Consider the following 26,136-nt stretch of genomic DNA (forward strand, 5'->3'; position numbering starts at 1 on the left):
AATAGCACAAGAGGACACAGCCTCAAGCTTCGCCAGGGGAGGTTCAGGTTGGACATTAGGAAGCATTTCTTCTCAGCAAGGGTCATTAGACATTGGAAGGGGCTGCCCAGGGAGGTGGTAGAGTCACCATCTCTGGAAGTGTTTAAGAAAAGACTGGACATGGCACTTAGTGCCATGGTCTAGTTGACATGGTGGTGTCAGGGCAATGGTTGGACTCGATGATCCCAGAGGGCTCTTCCAACCTGATTGATTCTGTGATTCTGTATTTGCAACATTAAGAACAGTAAGGAAGGGCTACCATTATTTCAGTGCAGTACGAGAAAGCTTCACGATTTTCTGTAGATGCAGCCAGAGTGGGACGCAATTTGGTATCAGAAACTGATGTCAAGGAATACTCAAATTATTCATTGGCACAAAATAATTGAAGCTGAACTGATTTTTATCTGCAGAGGATTATGAGTAAAAAGGTTGACAGCCTTGACCGGTATTTTGTAGTTGCTTGATGGAAGTTAACAAGGAGCACGCAACATACACCATCAAGGAAATGGGTTACTGATAGTTATCTCCTTATACAAAAATCCTTTGATCATCTTTGAAAGCTGAGGACCAAAACCATCTGAGACTGCTCAGAGCTGTTTCTCTGATGACACTTTTATTATTCTGTCAGAAATGGTTGCTGTACAAATCCGACTTAACACAGGAGCACCCAAATCCATTTTCATCTGGTTCATTTGTTGAAGTTGGGTTTATTTTTGAGTCTGAACTGAATAGTTGGGGTTTTTTTTGCAGAGGAAGTTTATAGGCTGAGGAAGTCTTTTCAATGAGAAAACACAGATGGCAACAAAACAAATTCCTATATCATGCATTTCACTTAAAAATGCAAATATTTGCTTGTAACAGGAGCATTGAATTGCTCTAGACTTCTGCAAAGACTTCCCGGGGCCCACAGATGTAACTGGTAGCACCGCATTTGTGCGGAATTCATTAAACTTTGGCCACAATTAGATGTGCTGCTGATTACTTATACGAGTGTGACAAACGAACAGACATAAAAAAATCCATTTAGTTTTTCCACTCTAATGCAGCTATGCACTGATTGCATAAAGTCATCAAGAGCAGCAGTTATTATTTCACAGGCTCTGAAAGCATGCCCTAATAGTAAAAAAAATCCCACTTTTTAAATTGCAGGCTTTACAAAAAAATATAACTAATGGAGTGGAACATCCTAACGAGCTTTCTTCATCTAGGACCCCATGCATCAGGGGTATCGAAGATGGATATAACATGGGAAACAGTTGCTGTATTGGAATGTGCCCGTGATTTAGCCTTTGCTTTAGAAGTAAGACTTGGGTAGATATTAGAAAATAAAAATAAAAAACAAACATAGCAACTTTATTCTCATAGGGAAGGAAACAACTTACAGGATTTTTCTGTCAATAATAAAGAATTCATTTAATCATTCCAACTAAATAATGGAAAAGTAGAAAGCGTTCCTGGGTAAATAAGAATTTTGCTCTTTGAATAGGGAATGGTAAAACAACACAGATACTCTACAATATTTGTATATAGCTGTCCCAAGGCCACGTAGCACCACTGAGCGACAGCAGCTTCCCCTCCCATCACTGGGAGCACTCTGGGTAGAACACAGACACTGTCAGGCATATGGGCACGGGAAATAAAACACCGTCCAACGTTTTTGTTTCCCCTTCAAAGACAAAAACAGTTCTTGCCAAACACTGCCTTGGTTGTTCTCTTTAGAGGTATCACGTTTGGAAAATATTTGATTATCCTGTCAAGAATGCTAAAATATAAAAAGATGTGCAGAGTGGAAATAGAGTAAAAGTTAAAAAGTGATTTTCAGGCATATAAATGATTTTGCTTCAGTAGCAGAAGGGTCATGAATATGAATAGTGCTGAATTCTAGAGAAACAATTTGTCATTATTAAAATTAGTGCTTTGTCGACTCAAACAAATCTCACTCCCAGCTTCCTTTTTGTGCTGCTGCACAAACAGCAGCATTAAGGGCCCAAGTGTGCTGGGATTCATTATCAGTGAATGGGGCTCTGGCTCATGAGGTACAAGAAAAGTCTGTAATCCGTAATAGGAGGCTGTCAGGATGTGAGATATATTAAACACTTGAAACTGAAAGAGGCATTTCTGTGGTCAGCCTAGCATAGAGCCACTTGGTATTAGCAAATGGACACTTGACAGTTTTGCATTTCTCAGCCCTGACACCCCATTTACACAGTCAGAAATACAACACGCTGCCATCTAGATCCAATTATGAGTTTGCTCTTGGAGCAACTGTACAGCATTTCCTGAGCACAATGGAAAAAGATGGAATAGCAAAATTCATTTTTCTGGGAAACATTCATGCAAGAGAGGAGCAGAGAAGCGCAGTAAATACGCGACCACGTTTCTACAAGAAGAGGATGCCTGCACCATATAGTTCCCCATATGTCTTCGTTTTGCACAAGGCTGAGCTATACCCTTGGTTTGTTTTGCATGCATTAATTCCTCCCTTCTTGCAAACTATTTAAGAGGTGCAGAAGCAAGGAAAAAAGTTGTTAAAGACAGTGAACAACAAGTTCCTATTAGAGCAGGATTCACATGCGAGACCTATCTCTGTTCCTGGGCTTTCCAGCAATGGGGCAGTGTCAAAGGACGAGCAGTAGGAAAGGACCTAAAAGGGAACATTGATCCTATTTAATTATTGAATGTCTGAGAGGAAGAGGTGGAGCACATTCATACACAAGTTTTCTAATTGATTTTTTCATTGCAAGTGTTAGATTGACGGACAGGCATAGTTTCAAATACCAACAGAAAGGCACAAGCCAATATTTGATTCCCAATATTGGACAGCCATCCTTGAGGCTGGCCAGGTACACCAGCGAGATCGGTTGGGTTACACTCCCCTGGAAGCTGGAGCACTAACAGGGGAGCACAGAGGCAGCAGCCTTATTTCATATCCGCTCCTGTCCAAACCAACACAACTGCACCTTTCACTCAGGCTGGAGGGATTCACACCAGCTGAGGGTAGGACTTGCCCTCCGTCATCCAAAGGCACAGCTTTGAAGTGAAACGTCAAACTCTCCCACACTCAAAGCTGCATGTAAAGCATAAACTAAATCCTGCAGTAAACAAATGCACACACACAAAGGACAGTTTTAAAAGCAAATGTCCTGGTCTAGGAAATCACTTCACCCTTTGACTTTCAGGACATTTGCATTCCTGGTGGTCACTTGCAGTAAGGAATTTAAGCCTCTGAAAGCCCAGCCAAGTGGCTAATGGGATCTTCAGAGCTACCTGGCTACCGCTAGCATGGTGCAGGTCACCCAGCCAGTCTGAAAATCCCACTAGAGTCCAACACTTCTTGGAAACTTCTCTTTAAAGCTATGTCCACACTGCAGGATCTACAGTGGCTTGTAGTTCTCTGGGATGATCCTCCCAAAAAAAGACAAAGATGATTTCCAGTCTTAGAGCAGACTAGCATCCTGGTGCCCTCCAGAGACAGGGAGTTAAACTTTGTCCAAAAAATAAGTGCTTTTAGTTACAATTGTACTGAGTTTGGCACTTACAGGAGGAAATAAACATCTATATTCTGCATTCATAGGTACATGGGGCTGTGCCTCTGGAGGCAGTGCCCTAACTGAGTACAGAACACAGTTTCGGGGCACTTCAAGCAGATCTAGCATGGTTTATATTCCAATAATTCTGAAACAAGCTTTTCATTTTTCTCTGCTAGCTAATCTAGATTTCATTTTATGCATATACAAGCATGCATATACAAACACTACGTTACAGAGGACACACTGTATAGCTATGATTTCTGGACATAACATTTTAAAAAGCCCTGGAAACAAGAACCAGGCAGTAAAGTGGTGGGTTGGTGCTGTCATAAGTTTACAAACAATCTCATGTCATAGGTGGGACCAGTTCAGGTTTGTTAACAAGTCACTAACCCAGTATTATGATTTAGGAGCAGAGAAGCTGGTAAGCAGCCAGATGCAGGATATAGCTTCTGTTGGATTCTGTCAGGGCAGGGGAAGTGTAAAACACCCCTCCTTCCCCCCTGCCCACCCAGCCCAATGGAAATAACAATTTATCCACCAGAATGGCATATTAACTGCACGGGTAGTCTGAGAAATTTAGGAGCACTGTTCTCCTCCCACCTCTTTCTTTTGAAAGGAGAAACTGCAGACCATTGTGGACATCTCTGAAACGTTAATACAGAGCAGACAACAGAAACGAGGAGAAAAAAGCCTATTACAATAGTAAAATCAGAATTTTCACAGTCCGTAGGCCACAGCTCTCCATTCACTCCCATTTAATACCGATATAAATAAGATGCTCCTGGCATTGCTGCATCCATCACCCCGGGGAGGGCAGCCCAGCCCAGCAGCAGGCTCCCCTGCAGGAGATTAATTCTTTGCAAATCACACCATCCCTCCGTGCCTCGGTTTTGTCAACAGCAAAATGTAAATCTCTTTTTTTAGTGCAAGTCTCTGAAAGCCATAGCTAAAATGTGTAGATGTTTCTTACAATAAAATGAAGGGTTAAAAAAATAATTTAAAATAGCGTTTCTGTAACAGAAGGACCCTGGCTGCAGAAAAGGGAAAGGGATTTTGAGAAAAACATATTACAGGGTACAAGAGGGAGGCAGCGACTGAGATCTGGATCAGAGGGTGGATGGCAGAAAGAAGCAAGCAAAAAGAAAGTTTTCCTACCTACCCCTTCAGCATTCTTTCCCCTTCGCGCCTCTCAAAATGAGAGATCACAGCGACAGAGGGAGAGATAAATTAGTGTCAGGCTGGGTGCCGTAGCTTACTTTTTGTCACAGAAAGTATTGAAACAAGGCTCTGCCTCTTTTATTCACCAATTTTGCTCAGAGCACTGCGGGAGGGGACAGTCCTTGGTTTTCACTGGTTCCCTCACTCTTGCCCTCCAGGCTGGTTCTGAAGCCTTTTTGGGGTCCACCAAAGCAGGACAGCAAAGCAGAGCTTTGGGATGCTGACCTGGATCCCAGCGCCTGCCCCAAGGCATGCAGTAGCGTTACACTAGCTCAGCATGCTGCTGGACTCCTGCATTTTCTATGGATTGATGCACTGGCATGAAAACTAACTCTTGTGTCCATCCATGCTGTAAACATGAACAGTTAATACCTGTCTCCTTTAGTCTCAACTCATTTGGAGATAGACAGCAAACAATTAGATATGGTTTTATCCCATGTATAATGCATTGGATTTGGGGGTTTTTCTCTTCAAAAAAAGATCAATGGAGCAAAAGAAGTCAAGAGAGATACCCAAGATCTTTTGACTCCATAAAGAGTGATCAGTTGGATTTTTTGGATTAGACTGCAGCCTAATGAAACTCTTAAAATAAGCTAATATCCATCTCCTATAAGTACCTCTTTACAGTAGAAAAATCTCATTCAAATTCAAGTGTAAAAAAGGCAAGAAGAGCAAGCAGATTTGCTTGCATACCTTATTTGCTACAATAACATTAAATTGCTGCAATAATATTAAATGTCATTGACAGACCCTTTAGCACTTATCAAAAAACACTTCAGAGACAAGATGATCTCCTCTATCAACATTTCCTGTAAGTGTTTTCCTTTTCATCATGTTAAAATAGTTTGCAGGAAGCACTTGTCACATTTTGAGGAGTTGAACTCTAAACTAAAAAGGATATATTTGTGTTGGGGCTTCTTTTGGAGGGAAGGGGAGAAGGTCAGTAGACTGGAAACCCAAAGAAGATTCATTACCTCGCTTATAAGTTTCTGGGATACTAGACATGGACATGTATAAAGTTCAGGGCAATATCAGTGTTCACTCCAGTTACGTCAAACACTTGCAGTCATAAAACGCAAAGGCAACAAAGACGACAGAATAAAGATCCTGTACATTGGCCAATCTTTGCTCAGCAGAGGCTCAGAGCAGAATAAAAGTGAAGAATAAATTACCTTTTGTGGAATAAAGTGGGCACAGCGCAAACACACTGCAAATGAGCCATAAGGGACACTGTCTCCTAAGCTCCATCCATCTTCACCTTACAGAAGTACTAAAAGCCTTATCAATAATTTAACAAATTAATGGATGTGTTTTTAAACATTGTCGGCTGATGCTTAAAGAAGCACCACATTGGCAGAGCAAGATGGTGAAAGTCAAAAGCTTGTGGCTTTTTATTCTGTGGTTGTTTTGGAGGTTGGGACAGCATACTGTGCTATGGACACAGGATTTTGGTCAGCAGGACCTTCTTCTGCTAGAGCTCAAGTCTAGGACCACAAAGCAGCAACGGACTGAAGGGCAAACTTCATTTTCAGGTGGTAGCAGCAGTTTGGTTTGGAAAGCTCTTCCCAGTCAGCAGGACCGAGCCACGTGGAGCAGTGATAACAACCTTCCTGAGACACACCTCAGCATTTTGCAGCCATTTTAGGTGTGAAGGTCTCAAGTTTTGAGACTCAGCACTTCCTACCAGTTTAGCTGCTGGGAAGCCTGGTTGCCACTCTGCTGAGACACATGTTTCCAGGGCTCTGACTCAGGGATTGGGGTGCCAGCACAGCCCACCTGGTTCCCCAGCCATAGCCTACACCCCCAGCAAGGACAGCCTACACCTTGACATCTCCAGCATACCTAACGTACACTTCTTGCTTCAAAGGACTGCAGCCTGAACATTGTCCTCCATGCATGGGCCGTACAAGGCATCACACAGACTCCATCCAGCTTCCCTCAAGATACAATGAAAAGAAAAAAAAAGCTCACTGACCTGAGCACATACCTGAGGTGCTGGAGACACAGATGTCCTACTGCAGCTCTCAGAGAAGCAAAATGCACATGCTGCCTGCCCTCCCACAGCCCAGGCTTTGCTGCCTGCACATCACTTTATAAGCTCACACCCCGTCCCCAGCTGTGCTGTCAGTTCCCATTCCTGATCATCCAAAAGGAGACTCACCTGCACATAGTTACCTATCCCCAAAGCAAGCAGCTTACCTGGCAATCAGGTGTCCTCACTGATGATGACTATTCTGAGCCAGGTGCTTCAGACCCCAAAATATGCATTGCTTACACCCCCAGCTTACACCTCAGACCTGCACCCTGGCTGGGTGATGCAGGTGACACAAGTGGCTGAGCAGCCTGGCTCTGGCCCATGCCAGTCTCCAGGCTCCAAGCCCTCCCAAGGCTTTCCAAACCACCTACCTAACCGAAATCAGGCACAAACGGCTGGGAGACAGTGCTGAGCCTCTGTCCCTTTTCTGCACCCAGCCCAACCTGAAGGTGAATGGATCACTGTCCGTGCTCTTCACAAAGCCGGTGCTTTATTTTCCTTTTCCAGAAATTTCCTGCATTAGGGCAGGACAGCAAACTGCTAAACTTCCCCCCACTACATTATGGAGTTCGCTGTAACCAACACTATACATCTCATTTTTGACTTCATGTCCAGGCCTCCTTGAAACCTGAGATCATTAGTAAGCAGCGCACCGCCTGACACGCTGTTCTGTTTAATTGCTGTGGTCACATCAGTTAACTTGTACTTTTTGCCATCTGCTGCATATTATTGATTGTCGACTTCAGCGATGGCGCTGAAAAAAAAAATCTACACTCTTCAGTTACCACGAGGATGTTATTTCTTGATAACAGTGTAATGAAATTCCACTGTCATTGTGCATCCTATCTTAGGCCAGGGGACTGAGTAAAACAGTCAAACAACAACGCTCAGTTTGATAACATCTTCATACAGCTAAATAATGCCAATCTACAGATAAACCAGGCCTTCTCAGCTGCGAAACTGAGTTTGATCACCTCATATAAAGAAAATACTGGGAAATATGTTCTTCACATTATTCTTACAAACTCTCTTTATGAGCTCTACAAAGCAGTGGCCGTGTAAAGGAGAACCACAGCCTAAGGCTGATAAAAAGGCAGAAGTTTTATTGGCTTTAAGGAGAAAACAATGCCAGTGATACTTAGCTGAGATATCATCGTTCATCAAGGCTTGGAATTTGTATATTTCAGAACTTACCTACTTAGAATCATAGAATCACAGACTGGTTTGGGTTGGAGGGGACCTTAAAGATCATCTAGTTCCAACCCCCCTGCCACAGGCAGGGACACCTTCCACCAGACCAGGTTGCTCCAAGCCCCATCCAACCTGGCCTTGAACACTGCCAGGGAGGGGGCAGCCACAGCTTCTCTGGGCAACCTGGGCCAGTGTCTCACCACCCTCACAGCAAAGAATTTCTTCCTAATATCTAACCTAAATCTCCCCTCTTTCAGTTTAAAACCGTTCCCCCTCGTCCTGTCACTACTTGCCCTTGTAAAAGCCCCTCTCCCACTTTCCTGTAGGCCCCCTTCAGGTACTTCCAGCCATGCCATTTTAAACAAACCAGCCAACGCTGCATTCAGGGGAGACAGCGTATTAGTTAGATTTTTCAAGTTAATTCCATAAACAGCAGCCCTGAAATTAAGCTTTGCCTCCCTGTCTGAGGAGCAGAGAGCCACGGGACTCCTAAGTGAGGGGTCACGTACGCCAGCACCTCCCAGACGCCTGCCCAAGGACGAGGAACAGTGAAGTAAACAGGAGGCACACAAGAAACAATTTTTATGTTGTTTGTAAAAGAAGTCAAAACAGAAGAACAAAAAAAAATCTCTCTGCAAGCATCTCCTGAACGGCAGCGCCTGGGGAGCCCCTGAGTGACCCAGCCCTTCAGAGAAGGGGTTTTAGAGAAATGGCACCTACGTGACAAGTTTGGAGACCTGACCCTGGCAGAGAGGCCAAGAAGTGTAACTAGTTTAACATTTTCATAGTCTTCTTTTGGTTTGGGGTGGGAGGGGAGAGGGTTTGTCAAAGCTCCCGGGAGCCCCCGCGCCTGCCCTTCCAGCCAGACGCTGCTACCTCCTGATGTCCTGCGGCTGAAAGGTTTCTCTTGCCTCCCAGATCAGCATCTTCATGACCCATTTGTCTAATTACGGGAACGACCGCCTGGGCTTATACACCTTTGCGAACCTGGCCAGCTTTGTTAGGAGCTCGACTAACCTGAAACTACAGACGCTGCCCCCGGTTCAGCTGGCGCAGAAGTACTTTGAGCTCTTCCCGGAGCAGACGGACCCTCTTTGGCAGGTAACGTCACACCCTCTTCCTCCTCCAATTACAATCTGCTTGTTGAAATAAGAATCTTTTCTTGTAAAGAAAAAATAAAATAAAAACCTCGCTTCACATTCAGCTGTTATTCCTTCCTGCATGCCTCTTAGAGTATTTACATTTTATTGAGACCACTGCTTTTGACCAGGAATGGATTAGCTTCCCCTCACCCCAAATCAGGCACGCTAAAAGCCCCTAAGAGAGCTGTCTCAAGCCAAACGATGCATATTCATCGCGCCCCTTAACGAGGAATCACTCATGTCGGATCGCTGCAGCTACGAGGAGGATGTCCCACCACCTGAACCCTCTCCAGCGAAACAGCGAGGACAAGGGAGGGCAGGAGGGGTCAGCGCAGCAAACAGGACGGGCAGCTATTTTAAGAACGGAATTTTCTGCACAGACTATTTTCTCTCTCTGTTTCAAATGCACAATAGTGCTGCTCATAATCTCAACACTGTAATTCCCTGATCGTTGTTCCATGTATCTGGCTCTTCTCTGCTTCAGAACATGATGTGCCACGCTGTGCTCTTAGCTGTGCAGGCACAAACCCAGAGTGACACCACCGAGATCTGTGCAGTTGTTTTGGGCTTCCAGTGGCAAAAAGGAGCAGAAAATTTCTCTCTTCTTTTCGGCCCAGATCCGAAAGAAATATAAATCTATAATATTTCAAATTGAGCTCAGTGGAGCTGCAGCGATTCACGTCAGTTAATGATTTCCTCCATTATATTTTGCTAGCTTTATTCACCAGCAAACCGTATCTTCTACTACCAGCCAATACCATGCAAAAGCAGGATCTACACGATACCTGCTTTAAAGAGCAGCCAGTCCTAACCTTTTCCGTGGGGCCTTTTGTTCACATGTTTTTATTTTGCATTCACAGGTAGTAGAAAGATAAGGGGAAGAATAATATCCCACATTTCTATTTTGTCCTTCCTTTTGGGTTCTTATGTAAATTAAAATTGGCACTAAGTCCTATGCATCCAAAAACATTTTGTCACCTAAGAAAGTAATGCCTTGAAGCTATTCTAACAGAGGTTTCCATTTTAATGAAAACTTGATTAAATCAATGTTTCAATCTTTTTTTTTTCTTCTTTTCTTTTTTTCTAATGACTGAACTTAACCCTCAGTCATGCAAAACCATTATATATACATTGAATTTTAGTCAAAGGGACCACAAACGTGCCTACCTACGTGCCTGTGGACTCTGAGCTGACGAAATGAGCCTGACTAACGGAGAGAAGGAAATGGAGTAGTCTCACAGGGTGTGCATTTTGACACCAGTCCTTCCAGGATTTGCACAACTGTGTAGCGTTACTGCCTTCACTGGGACCCCTGGAAGGACTGGTCCTGAAGAATACCTAGGAGTTTGGTCCCTGTGTGCCTGAGTGCTTCCATGGATCTGTACCAGGGTGCTCAATATCTGTCAAGAGTAAACTCTTAGGAGGAATTGTGGGATTTTACTACTTAGTGTAAGGCTCTGGCATTCGTGCATAACATTTAGATCCTGCAAAGACTCATGTGCATGCAAACGTTCAGGATTCCCCCAGCGTGATGTACACAACCGTCTTTTCTTCTTCAGAATCCGTGTGATGATAAACGACACAGGGATATTTGGTCCAGGGACAAAACTTGTGACCACCTACCCAAATTTCTTGTGATAGGACCCCAGAAAACAGGTAAGAAGTAATGTATTTGTAACTGAAGCTAGCCCCTCAGTTTTGTATCGGCCTATTTGTGTCCTGGAAACTGAAGCCAACCCCCTGCTATAGAGACAGTGCATGCCCGATCCCTATGGGATTCAGATCGTAACTCCTTCACTGCCAACACAAAGGGACAACTCTTTCTATAGCAAAATTGCATTGATCCACCATAAAAACCCATGCTGTCAGGCTGCCCTGTGTTAAGATTGTTATTAAGTTCTTCGAAAAATTATTTCAACATCGTTTGAGACCCTAATTGGCAATAAATGTACTCACCACCTTGCAGGCCCCTGAGGGTCTCAGGGCATTATTTGAATTAAGTCACGTATTCCCACTCCCAAGACAGCTATTACTGTTGTGGACATATTACAGCAAGTGGATGCTGAGGCAGGGAAATAAATGACCAATCCAAGATCACACAGAAATTCTGCAGCAGTGACAAAGAGACAGCAGGTCTTCATTCATAGCCCACGACAGCTTGCATAGCATGAAATCATTGAAGAGCAAGTTTAAAGACACATTCTCCAAAATTTCATTTACTACCATATGTCATTTCCAGTTGTTTTTGTCAAACAAATAACAAAAAAGTACTGTCACTGGGACTTCAAAGCGTACTTACTACATACAGGTTCGTTAGCATTGAAATAGACAATTTATTCCCCAATAGCAAACCCCCAGGAAAAATAGAGAGAGGACAGATGTGCAGCTCTGGGAGCAACAAAAGCATAATCCCACAGTTAGCGCTTTCAAAAAGTTTTGTGAGACATAAATAGTTTGAAAACAAACGTGTTCAGGCCAAATTCCCCCTGGTTAAATACCCAATCAAGCAAGTAATGCCATCAACAGCCATAGCATGCTGGCAGCAGAGAGCAGAATTGAGAGTTTGGAAATGGGAAAAGCTCGATGAGCAGAGAAGTCTGCACGTATTCCCCCTCCCTCTGAAAGCCCTTCGTGCTTACATTGGCCCTTCATCAAGAGGCAACTGTCTTAGAAAAGGTGATCTAATTTTCCTGTATATCTCAGCATGCACTGAGTTAAAGCACCTTCTAGAATGAATAAGGTCAAAGGGTTCTTTTTCTGTTTCCAAATGGCATCTCTTTTTGTTGTCGTAGGAACAACAGCGCTTTATTTATTTCTTCTGATGCACCCTTCCATTATCAGTAATCTCCCTAGCCCAAAAACTTTTGAAGAAGTTCAGTTCTTCAACGGGAACAACTATCACAAGGGAATTGACTGGTAAGCAGAAAAACAAGGAAGGGGTGTTCATTATTAATACGTGGGAAATCACAATGGAACAATTACAGAAGCACGTATGACATCGACATAATTACTGGGTGGATTTGTTATGCTTGGCATTATCAGGCACAAAGAGAAGCTAATTTGTAATGATGGGGACATTTAATCAAGTCCTTCATTTTGTTTAGATATTACAGGAACAATTTTCTTATTTTCTTCACAAATGAATCCAACAGTCAGCTCAGTTATGATGTCTGTCTTCATGCTGAAGAGCATCTGTCTTTTCACAACTGTATCTATACTGAATATACTCTTTTTCTTCAAAAATGGCTTTTCAGGAAGTAAGATTCGATTTGTCTCTTCATTAGGAAGAAAACCCACTGTAAAGCATTTCAGCTGGTATTCCTATCACAATTTTAAATATTGCTTTTACTAGTTTTTCTTAAGAAAAGCATTTCTGTAAGGCTTTCGTTTCCACAGGGAACAGCAGCTCTTGTCCTTGTGTGAAAACTGAAATACGAGACAAACATCACACTACACAGAGATGAATCTTGAGTGCTCTTCCTTGCCTGTGTATGGCATGGAGAGCGTGTGGAGCAAACAAGGCTGACCAGTCAAAGCAGGCTGTCCTGCAAGTACGAGACCTGCTTCTTGGTTTAAGGTGTCAAGAAAAGTAACGGAAAATAAATGCTCAGCGTTTGTTTTTCCACACTGCATAAAGAAAGAGATCACCCCTGGCTATCGTAGAGTACATGGTGTCACACGCTTGAGGAAGAAGAAGTGGTGATGGGAGGTCTCTCCTCTACAGTCCTTTGCACAACATATAGAGGAGATGGCCTCTTGGAGACCTCTTCTGCCACACCTCACCGAAATTGGCCTGCAGGTTCAAAAGTCTCTAGGGTCCTGTGTGCAGGGTGAGGCCCCGCATACTTCGTTTCTATAGAAAGGACCCGAAAAACAGATAGTCCCACCAAAACTGGAAGTTCCCGGAGCGCTCAGCAAAGATAAAGGGACCCAAAAACACCTCCAAAACAATTTCACCTTTTGCTTCCTTTGAATTCTTCACCCTTTCAGTTTAACCTTCTGTTTTACTTACTTTTACTTCCAATCAATTTAAGTCAAAAAGACCATTCAAAGACAAAATTCAAATCTTGCATTCTGGAAATGTCTAAAAGAAAAGATTTGTCGGTTCCAAAATGAAATATTTCAACTACATTAAAAAAAAATGGTTGACATTTTGAAGCTTTTCCCATTTTTTTCTGGTGAAAGATATCCCTTTGACATTGAACTTATTATCAAAAATCCCATCCATCAAAGGAAAAACCTAATTACCTGACTTTGTGGAGGCTTTAGCTATTACCAGCACCATGTAAGAGCCAAGACGTGTTCCCCCTATTCCAGTTCTGGAGTGAGCTGAGAATTTCAATTTTGCTTCTTGAAAATTATGTCTGAAAAGTCACCTTTTCACCTACCATGAAATGGGATGCACAGGGATAGGACCCTTTTGTGATACTGCCAATTCTAACACGTTTCTCCACCTCCCAGGTACATGGATTTCTTCCCCACTCCTTCCAACATCACCACCGACCTCCTCTTTGAGAAAAGTGCCAACTACTTCCATTCCGAGGAAGCCCCTAAGCGAGCTGCTTCCCTCATCCCCAAGGCCAAGATCATCACCATCCTCATCGACCCATCTGATCGGGCCTATTCCTGGTACCAGGTACGGACCTCGCCTTCGAGAAACGGACAGTGAGTGAAATCAACGGCAGGGGATGATGGCCAACATCAGTGGGGATTTCTGTCCTTGAGCAAGAACGGAATTTATTGCAAAGCATTTGCACTGTGTAGGGGTGGGAGGACGCTGAATGCCAGCTTTCGCAGTTGGTACCTGTGACTCCAGTGTCATAAATGATGAAACTTCTCAGCACTGAGCTGCCACCAGCTGTAAACAAACAGTTTAATCTCAATTATAGCTGACACTGCACAGAGGAAACGCAGTGCTGCTCGCCCAGGGAGATACATGGGGGAAAATGAGCGTGGCCTAGCCAGAAAATCAGAGCTCTTGATGCTGAGAATCCTGTACCTCATCCCATCCTCCAGCGTGTAAGCTGAGCAATATGTGGTGGTATACAAATGTATGCAGCGTCTTCTAAAGCTTCCAAGGAGTTGAAAAGAGCTGTGTCTGGAGAGTTGTTGGGTTTTTTCTCTCCTTGGAAACAAAAGAAAGCCTGTTGTTTTTCCGAGGAAACTCTAGGATGCTCTTTCTTGCCTTTTACTGAGCCCACACCTTTCCATAACAAAGTCTGCACTATTTAAAAAAAACTATTTTTAAAGAGACGTTTAAGCAGCATGTAAATATGGTGCAGTCATACAGACAGAGGAAATACTAAACGCAGTGATAAGACAGACACAAACCAATAATGTTGCAATAAGCACAGAATACACCATTTCTGATACCATATGAGTTCTGCAAGGAGTAAATCATTCCTTAGGGCTGCAGTTTATACCCTTTTTAATATCTCATTTGCACCTTTACAACTGCCAAAGCGAGATGCAAAGCAGTAAAAAAAATTTGTGCCTACTTTGGCAGAATTTGGCTCCTCAGCTCCCCTCCCGCCTGTCCCAGGAGGGCCCTTGGCTGAATGGTGGCCCCATCCTGCTTCCTTGCCACCCCTGCTCCTATCCACCAGAAGCGGCACTGGTGGGGAGCCGAGGGAAGCTTACGGCTTAATCTCCAGCATCCTTGTAACATGTGTCTAAATATCTCCCGTTAGCATCAGCGATCCCATGAGGACCCCGCTGCCCTGAAGTTCAACTTTTACGAAGTCATTACGTCCAGCCACTGGGCGCCCTCGGAGATAAGGACTCTCCAGAAGAGGTGCCTGACGCCCGGATGGTATGCTGTCCATATCGAAAGGTGGTTAACTCATTACCCTGCTTCACAGGTAATTTCCAACCTGTTGTTTCTCCAAGCTCATCGACTCTTGGCAAGTCCCAAAATGAGTATGGCCCCATCATTAGAGGTGATGGGATATTTCCCACTGGAACTCTTAGCTGTTAGGAAATGCAGATTTGACAAGATCAGGATATTTGGCACAAGTGTGTTGATTTTTCTGTCTTCTGATGGCAAAGATGCAACAGGAAAAAGCTATGAACTGTGGCCACATGGGCTTGATGGGGGACTTTGGAGTTTCCTTCCAGGATCAGCCAAGGTTGTCAAGGCTTCTGGGTCCCAAGAAACAAGCAGATGCAGCATGAGACATCGTGGGAAGGTTTGACAAATGCATTTAGAAAATGCCAGGGCTTTTTCTAAAGAGAAATTTTCACTCCTCTTCCCACTCGCTCCCTTTCATAGAAAATTTCACATTTGTTTGATCCTGATATGGAATTAGCCTTCCTCAGTGTTAGAGCAGAAATTCCTTCTTTTGCCCCATCTTCCTTCAGATGTTTTTATTGAAATGTCTTTTATAATCTTTCCCATGAGAAATTTACACAAAGACATAGACCTAAAGAATATTCCCATTGCTAAAAAAATTTGTTCACAGATATAAACCTAAAGCAAACATTTCAGTACTGCAAAATATACATGTGGGCACTCTGCCCATGGACGTGGTGCATAGCTCAGTTCATATGTCTACCTACTGTAAGAAAAAGCTGTAAAAGGGTATTTAATGAGCAAGCGTAAGGAACAAGTATCTCCAGAAATTGCTCTCTGTGGGACAGAATTTTGCTGCAAGGAGGTAGAGTGTTGCCTATTTAGTCAGGGACCTGGAAGAACAAAAAGAAATACAAGTTCTGTCTTTTTGCAGTCCTCACTTATCTTTTTATACAGTCTCAGCTGTAGTACAAAGAGGAGAAGCAGGTCAATCCCATTTCCAGGAGAAAGTCTCAGTTAGTCATTTACTTTCTTCTTCCATCTGTGGCCTTTCTACTCCTTCATAAATGGGGAAGCCTAAAGCAGCCGAGCTTGCAGCAAGGGCCGTCCCCAGGCAGTATTGCCCGAGGAGCAAACAGGGCACGTCTCCTCGTCGGCCACCACATCCCAACTTATTCCTCCGAAGGAGAAGGCGCTGTCCTGGCAAATTTGGAGCATGCAAAGGGGACTGAATATCCCGTGCCCTGTTCCCTGGGCTCCTTCTCTGCCCTCACTTGGGGCTGCCGCCCCCTCTCATGAAGATTTCTCTCCTTCTCCTGCCGTAGCGAAGAGTGAGCACAGCCCTCTTATTAAACATTCAGGGGCACATTGACATATTTCTTGTAAAACTGGTAACCGCTCATGTTGTATAGTTAGAGTGATTAATTTTACAAGATACAAACCAAAATGCACTCATTCCTAATAAGGTGCACCCAGAGAGTGCACTCACGGTGCTTACTAATGGCCACTCAGTAATGTGCGTTCGCTTGGCCGTGCACTCAAAAACTTAATAATTCATAATAAGCCTTCACAATAAATATAAAACACGTCTGCCCAGAATAGTTATTAGCAATAACGCTTTGTATGCCAGCAGACTTCTGATATATTGTCTTAACATTTGCTTGTGGAGGTCAATGCACCTTTACATCACATCAATCTTTAATTGAAAACAAAATAAAAAAAAAACCCTTTGCTGACAATTTTGCAGGGCTTTATGGTCGATAGGCTGGTGGTAAGTTTCAAATAAATTGCTACAATATCACTTTTGAACACGCAATTGTACAGTTTCTGAATGTTTAATTCTAAGATATATATGAGCTTTTTGCTATTTTTCTTATTCCACACCAGATTTTCTACGGACACATTGTAAACCTCAACAATATTTTTACACTCCTTCCTTATCGCTTTTTCTCTGAGATTCGGGTTTGGCTTGTGAGATTTAACTCTTGCATCTGAACAATGTGCACACACAGAGTTACAAGGTGCCCACCTGTACAAATCCAACACAACGAAGTAAAATGTAAACCTCAAAAGAAGTTCATCCATGTGGTTGTTATTAGCACTGTACTAAGTCACACGCAAGTTTAATCCACGTTGTCACAGAAGGGAAAGAACGTCATTCTTCCGTTAACCTTAGTCCTGTTTCTAAATCGCTACATATTTACCCCTCCAGTTGCTTATTATTGACGGACAGCAGCTAAGAAGTGACCCAGCTACTGTGATGGATGAAGTGCAGAAGTTTCTTGGCGTATCTCCTCATTATAATTACTCGGAAGCTCTAACGTGAGTCTGTTCCTTTATTATCTGCCCTATGGGATCACAGCGTACATCCCCTCCTACCAACATCACTTGACCATTAATTACAAACAAACAAACAAAAACCACATTACAACAATGACAATTTTGCAGAACTTGGGGGTTTCTTAAAGCCATGTTTAACACCCATCCAGTTTTCCCTTGCATACATATGTTGCAGAATTTAATTGCATGATTGCAGACATTTCCACGTGCAAACTCTGCTTTGCACAACATACAGGACAAATGACTGCTCAGTATTTTGTAGGATTGCAGAATCACAGAATCACAGAATCAACCAGGTTGGAAGAGACCTCTGGGATCATCGAGTCCAACCGTTGCCCTGACATCACCCTGTCGACTAGACCATGGCACTAAGTGCCATGTCCAGGCTTTTCTTAAACACATCCAGAGATGGTGACTCCCCCACCTCCCTGGGCAGCCCCTTCCAATGGCTAATGACCCTTTCTGAAAAGAAATTCTTCCTAATGTCCAACCTGAACCTCCCCTGGTGAAGCTTGAGGCTGTGTCCTCTTGTCCTGTCGCTAGTTGCCTGGGAGAAGAGGTCAACTCCCACTTCACTACAACCTCCCTTGAGGTAGTTGTAGACTGCACTAAGGTCACCTCTGAGCCTCCTCTTCTCCAGGCTAAACAACCCCAGCTCCCTCAGCCGTTCCTCGTAGGTCAGACCCTCCAGACCCTTCACCAGCTTGGTCGCCCTCCTCTGGACTTGTTCCAACACCTCAACAGTATGATAAGATTCATCTGGTCACATGGTTTCTTTGATTGTTTTCTTTTAACATGGACCAAATACATCATTCCCTAATCCCATTTTTATATATGATTGAGGCAATTCTGCCGACCTTTTACCTGCTAGTAGCCAGGCACATGGCACAGAAGAACTTAGTCTGTACACTTAAAGTTGGGTAAAATTATAGGCTACTAATAGTAGCCTCTGTTTGCCCAATGAGATCATGGACTTTCCACCTACCCCACACTGGCTCCTCATGATTATTCTTTAATGTTTCCTCCTCTGGGAGGGTTATGGTTATTTGTATAACAGGCATAAAGTAAGAGTTGAGGGCTTGTTGTTCTTTGAGTCTTCAGAATGTTGCTCTGCCAAAATACTTTTCTAGAGGAAAATTTTTGGATTTCATAATGTAATTTTTTAAGTCATTGGTTTCCAAAGCGGATGAAATAGAGGAGGAGTTTGAATACACAGCTGAACTACTGATGTTTGAACAACTGCTGCTGCACATCTGCAGTACCTTCTGCTAGGCTTTAAAAATACCCACCCACATACATACATCTTCCCTTCTGTAACTAAATTACAGTCAGTGGAGTCACACGCCAAGAAAAAATTTGGCCTCTCATATTGGTTTGGATAGGAAAAATGGATTGTAAACAGATCTATAAAATTATGCAATCGCTGTTTAGAGGCATCAGGAATGCAAATGTGCTGTGGAAGCACGCACTTCTGGAAGGATTTAGGATGGAAGAGAAAAACGCTTTATGGTAGGACTGTCAAAGTAAAAAAAAGGTTGCATAGGGTCATTCCTAGTCGTTACTGCCTAACAACTGTATACCACACAGTTTTAAAGTGGTCACAAAGCACCCTAAGGACCCAGTCCTGAAAACACTAGTGAGCAACGAGTTCATCACCCTGAGTAATTATGTGAACATCTTACAGGAGAGTAAAATCAACCCAGGCAGGAGGAAGGTACTAATCAGAGCCACGGAAAGGGAGCAGAGGGGAGACAGAGGCAGGGCACGGGCACCTGGAGAGAAGTGCACATCACACCAGGTTTGTAAGAGCCACAGCTGAGATGAGCAACCAGATCCTCCCCTCTTACACACGCTGCTAAAGAGGGCCTAGGTTCAGCCTAGATATAAGGAAGATGAGGGTGGCGAAACGCTGGAAGCCAAAAGAGCAACAAAACTCACCTGCAGGGATTTCTAAACGTGGGGCAAACCTCAGAGCTTTCTGCATGAAGGAGTAAAGCTTGAAAACAAGATTAGTCCAGGTTTGGGTGCAGACAGGCCCTCGCAGGTGCCCTCCCCACCTCTAGCATCGGGTACTGGCTTCCCAAGAGGTGGGGTGGGCGTACGGGGTGTCTGGGTTCAACCCCGCTTCTCCCACAGGCTTCCTCTGCGAGGGAAGAAAAGGTAACCGGGCCTGGAGGAAAGGTTTCTGCTGACTGCTTTAAAAAGCTCCCTTTAGCCTTCAGGCTATCACTATTTTTAAATCAATACTTCCATTGTGCCCAATTACATTTTCAGGAGTCCTGAGAGTTTTGTAATACCTGAGCGCAATGGCTTGAACTCAGCCCGAGCTGTCTTACCCTCCTTTCCCCTACCCAAATTTGCACATTCTCTTAATCACATTCAATATGCTCCTTCTGAGGCAGAAATATTGTTTGGGGCATCGTTTGGCAGTTTTCCTTTTACCCAGCACACTATATTGCTGCTTCTCTTGGGAAATTAGTGCAAGGCAGCTAAAGCACTTCACCGTGCGATGAGCAGATGGGAAAGGCTAAAGCAGAAATGAATCTATCATCGATACATCCATTTAATCAATGATTTATTTCTTCTTAACTGATACAGCTACTGAGACAATTTAGGAAACAAGGGTCAGGCCTGCAATAACAGGCTGGGCAAGAAAAAAAACATGAAGAAGGTCCCCCCTTCTCCGGAAATTAGTTCACTTATGTACAGCAGCAAATTGCAGGCGCACCCGTGTCACACGGATAGAGCCAGGGCAAAAAGGTAGCCTGTAACTAATTAACTCCTTGTTCCAGCCAATTATACTTCATCCTTTTCAAACATCTGCTGAACAGCAGCAAGGCGAACCTTTCCCATGTTTTATGCATGCTGCAAGTCCCACAGCAATAAATTCAAACCTTAACGCTGCGTGTTGCTCATCCCTTAGTGAGTGCGTGGTTTAATGCCTTCATCTAAAATTCTTCTGTCTTTGAATTTTAGACATCAAAATCAAATTGAGTGTTTCAGATAAGACTGCTAGGACAGTGTTTATGCTATAATGCCGTCTTTGGAATGAAAATTATATTTAGATCTAATGATATGGAACAACCAACGTCGCAGGTGCAGTTAAATTATCAACAACTACCCAGCGGTTCTTTCAGCAGACCTGAACACCGCTTATTTCACTCAAAAATCAACATAAAACATTTCAGTATCATATTTCTCATCGGTGTGTAGTCACGTAACAACCACACACTCCTCTGTATGAACAGACTTGGGGATGGAGGCTGTGCCTGTTGAAGTCAGCAAACAGATGCGCTCGCCCTTTTTAACCCCTCTCACCTTGCCAGCGCTGACCTCCAACAGCATCGGCTCCAACCGGCCGTAGCTTGCTCAAAGCTTGCTCAAGGCAAGCGTCCCTTGAGCACGGCCGATGATGTCCTTGAGAACATAGAGCATCGCATTCCAGGAAAAGAGGCAACTAGGAATTTTTTCAACAAAACTTGCTTTGCTTAAGTGTCAACTGATCAAAACATGAGCATCCTGTAGGGATACATGGAGTACTTTGACATGAAAAAAATCTCTAACCAAAACCAGACAATAAAATACGAGTCACAGTCTGGAGTGGGGCCGTGTAAGATCCTTGAGGCTGAGGCTCAGGTCCTTGACTGGCATCCTATAGATCAATGCTTAAAACTTGTACCCTGTATGCTGGACAACTAGAACAAAAAGTAGCTACTGTCAGTCAAGTACAATGTGAAAAACTTCCTGCCTTGAGCCGCTCCCAAGGCCCATTTGTGGAAAATATGAATTCCCAGAGCTGTCCCAGGAGAGGAAAGCTGTTTCCCACTCCGTCCTCAGCATTTCGCTCATCTAGAGAGATGTGTGCAGCAATAATTGTCGGCTAACACTGATGTCTTAGTAGCTGGGAGATTCTTCTGTAGCAAGGTCTTTCAAAAAAAAATATGATCCTCTATAGGTTTGACCCTCAGAAAGGCTTTTGGTGCCAGTTATTGGAAGGAGGGAAAACAAAGTGCCTGGGAAAAAGCAAAGGTCGAAAATACCCACCAATGGACCAAGAGGTAAGGGCTTTCCAGAGATTTAAGTTAACGTTTTTTAATATTGACCCTGTGTTTGACTCCTAAAAGAAACATACTTATTCTTTTTTTATTTTATTTTCACTGGCTTGATATTTTTTAAAAAAAAGAAACTTTTAATGAGCTTTGAATGACAGGAGATTAATTGCCCCCTCGTCAGAGCCCCTCTCTGGGAGCAGTGCGTAGCCCCCAGGCAGGAGCACCTGCCGAAAGCTGCCATCGGATGGGTTTCCTTCTTTGACTGTTGTTTGTTTCTATTTTTTTTTCACCCTTCTCAGTCTCGAGCATTTCTGTCGAGCTACTACAGAGACCACAACGTGGAGTTGTCCAAGCTGCTGCACAGGCTGGGGCAGCCCCTGCCCTCGTGGCTGAGACAGGAGCTGCAGAAGGTCAGGTAGCACGCAAGGGCGGGGGACCCCAACAAGGACGATTTCTCTCACCGTCAAACCCCTTGCTTCTCCGACTCACTTGTGATCGTCAGTAGAGGACCTCATGAATAACGCCCTTTCTATTCAAAAAAGAAACAAACACAAAAGAATAAAAAACCAACCAAACCCCACAACTGTTTGTACGCACGCGCTGGCAGTTATTAGCATCGACCCCTTTTGTCAGCTTCCAGGAAATAACACGGAGCTACGTGGCATTACTCTTCATCCAGAGCGGGATTCGTGCAGAGCCCAGTTCCTCTGTTCACCAGGAGATACCAGAAACTGTGTGTAGGACGGATTGACTTCAGTGCACGTGACAAATTGCAGTCTGTCAGGACACGAGCGAAGGATGGGAACATCTCTCGCTGGACTGTGAGGTTGGTCATCCGCAGGGGTTTTCCCACTTTTGTTTTCCCTGTTTTTTCCCCCAACCCTGCAAGTTTTCCTGTCATTTTATAGGGGACATTCAGCACTTCGCAGTTGGGATCCCTAATGGTTACTATATATGTGGTAGTAACGCACCACCATCGCTTTCTCCACAGAAAGAGGTGGGGTTAATTCTCACCTAATCTGCTTCCCTGGATTCCTGTAATAACTGATGACACTCTGTGCTCTTCTGTTGGTTTGGGTTTTTTTTTTTGTTTTCCCTTCACAAAAAGATATATCCTGATTTACCGGAGTCGTGTGGGTCGCTGCGGTGCAAGGCAGCGAGGTGGCCCTCCTCCCAAACCTCAGTGAAATCCATTGCCTGTCTTTTCACAGAATCAATCAGGTTGGAAGAGACCTCTGGGATCATCAAGTCCAACCATTGCCCTGACACCACCATGGCAACCAGACCATGGCACCTCCAGAGATGGTGACTCCACCACCTCCCTAGGCAGCCCCTTCCAATGGCTAATGACCCTTGCTGAGAAGAAATGCTTCCTAATGTCCAACCTCAGCCTCCCCTGGCGAAGCTTGAGGCTGTGTTCTCTTGTCCTATCACTAGGTGCATGGGAGAAGAGGCCGACTCCCACTCTGCTACAACCTCCCTTCAGGTAGTTGTAGACTGCCATAAGGTCACCTCTGAGCCTCCTCTTCTCCAGGCTAAACAACCCCAGCTCCCTCAGCCGTTCCTCGTAGGTCAGACCCTCCCTTGGACGTGGCTCCTTTGCCACCCTGAGAAGGCTTTTCATCGCATCTGTTGGGTTCCTACAGCAGCTGCGACAGAGCTCTGAGATGTGAAAGCACATCAAATATTTTGTCACAATGCCATAGGACTCCTTAAAACACTATCTAAACCTTTTAAAACCTAAGCAGGCCATGCAAGCGGTGCACTGCCAATAACCTAATATCGGCCATTTTGTTTCTATCTCAAAAGCAATGGTTTTGCCCTGAAGCCCTCAAAGTATTGGGTTGGTCATTTAGGGTCTCAGCCTGCAAGCTATTACAGAAAAAAATTTTAATGACCAAAGGTATTTGTTAAGGTTTTGAAAAAAACCCGCAGTCTGTTGAAGAACAAACTCTATATAGACTTTGAGTGGAAAGGAGAAGCATATCCACTACGTATCACATCTACGTATATGATGTACGTATTTCTATGCCTGCATGTCTACCTACTCGATATCTAGATCAGACACATGCTTGGTTTGAAATATCTGCTTTTTGTGCCCATGGGTAAACAAAAGGGTGGTTTACCAACAACATGCTATTATGAGCTGTGCTTTTTTCTCACATCTGTGTGGGCGAGGTGGACAAGCCTGCGCAGAAACTCCCTGGGAAATTTAAGCTGAGGGAAAAAATACCATTTAAGCATTTTAGCCATGTAACACTTTTTCTCAAGCAAACAAAAGGTGGCAAAGCTTTGCTACATGTTCTTTGCACAGCTCAAAACGGGATAGGTTTTAGAGTTTCAAACTTCCCCATCTTATTTCCTTGGCACAAGCCACTCCAGGTGCTGCAGAGGCTTTGGGCTTTCCCCTCCCCATGAATTTGAGCTTTACCTCCTAGCACAGGAGACAGAACCAGGCGTTGGGGTTGCACCATGATTTCAGACTAGAAAGCTAGCCTTGGGGAGCACAGATCAGTGCACCTCATGGACTGTGGTACTCAAGGACACTTAAATTAATTTAGGCTTCTAACCACTTGATACATGTAGACATCTATTTTAGCATTCCCAAACTCCTATATCATGAGATTGTCCACCAGGATCATGACACTAGCTTATTTTGGATTGACAAACCCAATGCATCCCGGAGCCATCCTAGTGCCACCGGTCCTGCTCGCAGCTCCGCGGTGGTGGCACTTGCCCGTGAGTGTCCTCTGCCACCACCTGCCTGCCACAGTGTTTCCTCTCACCTGGCTTCCATCGCTTTTCTCTGACACTGCCCATCTGAACGTGCCTGGCTGCTGCTTCTCTCTGCACCGTTCCAGCCCTTCTCTCAGTCCCAGCACTGCCCTGGTCCAGGTCCCTCACCCATGCGAGGAGCCGGCACTGCCCTCCTTGGTCCCACACACACAGCCCACAGGGTTGCACAGAGGAGGGGCTGAGGTGCAACCACCACCAAGTGCCTGCTTGGCCCTTTGTGCTCCTGCTCTCCACCTCAGCCCTCGCTCCTTCTGCAGGAGGACCCACGGCAGGGTGGGAATACGACAGGACAGGCACCCCATGCCCAGCGGCGGCAGGAGCACGGTGTGCCCAACCCCACCAGTGCTGCACTAGCCTGCTCACACAAGGACGGACCATTCAGGAAAGCCCGAAGGACAAGCGTTGCCCAGTCTCATGTTTGCTTTTAACTACTGCCATGGGATTCATCTCACATAAGTGAGACATCTACTTTATTTTATAGGTGATGAAGGGAAATAGCGCTTCTAGGACACCATTCATCTCATCACAAAGCAGACTTCTTAAATGAGTGAGATTAATCTTGCCTCTTCCTCTCTATTGATTGTAAAAGGACAATAGACAACTCACTCAGAGGAAGAGCTCAGCTGTGTAGGTCTAAAATTAGGTGAGCTGAAAAGGAGATGGTATTTTATCTCACAGCTATAGTTGTTGAAGATAAGAGGGAGCTGGGAGGGAAGGGTTTGATTTTGTTTTGTTTTCCTAAAGTAATTTTTTCTAGTTCTTATATTTCAACCAGGAGGACTCTCCAAAATGAGCGAGGGCAAAGTGAATGCCGAATAAAGGAACTTTATGTGGGGTTTTTTGGCTTTCTTTTTTTTTTGGTGGGGAGGTGGGGCTCAGTTACATACTTTGTTGTAAATTCACTCGTTTAACATAGATAATACCAAAGATGAGTAGTCTGAGTTTTGGATAAGTAAGGCTTGGTCAGAGAAGAATATCTACATCAACCGTTTGATAAAATTTTAGCTGTTAAAATGCATTAGAATTGGCTCACCATTAATTAAAAGATGACTTCATAACTCCTTGATTAAAAGCTAAATAAACACGAAATTGGTTTCAGGTTTTCAGGTTTTCAAGGAAATGAGACAATTACTGTAAAAACCAGAAAATCATTTCTTGTTCTTAGCTTTTCATTTAGAAAAAAAAAGAATCAAGTCTTTCCAACCCTCAGCTCTGTAATAGCATCATGTCCTTAAAAGATACTGGATATTTTTATACCTCATTGTTATTTTTAAGTTTGAATGGGCATCACATTTCCGAGAGATCTCGTGTTCCATTGAAAACTGACATTTGAATTGACTTCATTATGTGTCATATAAAGATGAAATAACAGCATTTCAAAGTTCCACTCCTTCCACTTGTAATAGGACCCATCAACACAGAATTTCTTGGGACCACCATGTTACAGAGGAGCCTCTGTGAACGAGCTGTAAATGATCTCGATTTCTTTTATGCCTTTCACATCACTGACCACGTAATTGCCAGGATTCTTAAAGACCAGCAAAACAAATGCAATAAAAATGAAACATTTATTCGCGGCAAGGGGGCTGGAGCTGGGAAAGAGAATGCTGGCCCTTCTTTCCTATTCATAAGCGACAGGATTCACCTCCACAATACCTCCATGTGGTGCAGGCCGTAAATCAATAGGAGTTTTAAATCCTGGAGGGCTGCAGCTGCAGTTTGCTCCCATTCCCCTGGAAATACAGATTCCTGCAGAGGTTTGAAGGAGCCTTGCTGCACTGAGGACCTGACCTGCTGCCCGTGGAGACCAGTGGGAGCCATCCTATTAATTCCAGCAGACCCCGGTTGGCCCCCAAGAGCCAGTTTCATACGGCACAATCTGTGTGGTTCAAGCCCTATCACTGCTGGAAATCCATCACTAGTTTGATCTCTATTACCGAGCAGTGATTTCTTCCCCCCACCTCTCTCGGTCGGTGCTCGGCCGTGGTTGGAGCTGCAA

At 44.1% G+C, this 26,136-nt stretch overlaps 1 protein-coding gene across 1 annotated transcript in view; it reads left to right on the forward strand.

The window, feature by feature from the left end:
- NDST4 (N-deacetylase and N-sulfotransferase 4) overlaps window positions 1-21,760 on the forward strand; it is an 81,738-nt gene extending 59,978 nt beyond the window's left edge. The window contains exons 6-13 of the mRNA XM_068403038.1: window positions 8,935-9,117; window positions 10,718-10,814; window positions 11,951-12,074; window positions 13,620-13,794; window positions 14,849-15,019; window positions 17,162-17,271; window positions 21,245-21,347; window positions 21,641-21,760. Coding sequence (XP_068259139.1) covers window positions 8,935-9,117; window positions 10,718-10,814; window positions 11,951-12,074; window positions 13,620-13,794; window positions 14,849-15,019; window positions 17,162-17,271; window positions 21,245-21,347; window positions 21,641-21,760 — 1,083 coding nt within the window. The remainder of the gene's footprint in view (window positions 1-8,934; window positions 9,118-10,717; window positions 10,815-11,950; window positions 12,075-13,619; window positions 13,795-14,848; window positions 15,020-17,161; window positions 17,272-21,244; window positions 21,348-21,640) is intronic.
- The last annotated feature ends 4,376 nt before the right edge of the window (window positions 21,761-26,136 follow it).

This window comes from Nyctibius grandis, chromosome 6 (assembly GCF_013368605.1).
Source record: "Nyctibius grandis isolate bNycGra1 chromosome 6, bNycGra1.pri, whole genome shotgun sequence".
Classification (NCBI taxonomy): domain Eukaryota; kingdom Metazoa; phylum Chordata; class Aves; order Nyctibiiformes; family Nyctibiidae; genus Nyctibius; species Nyctibius grandis.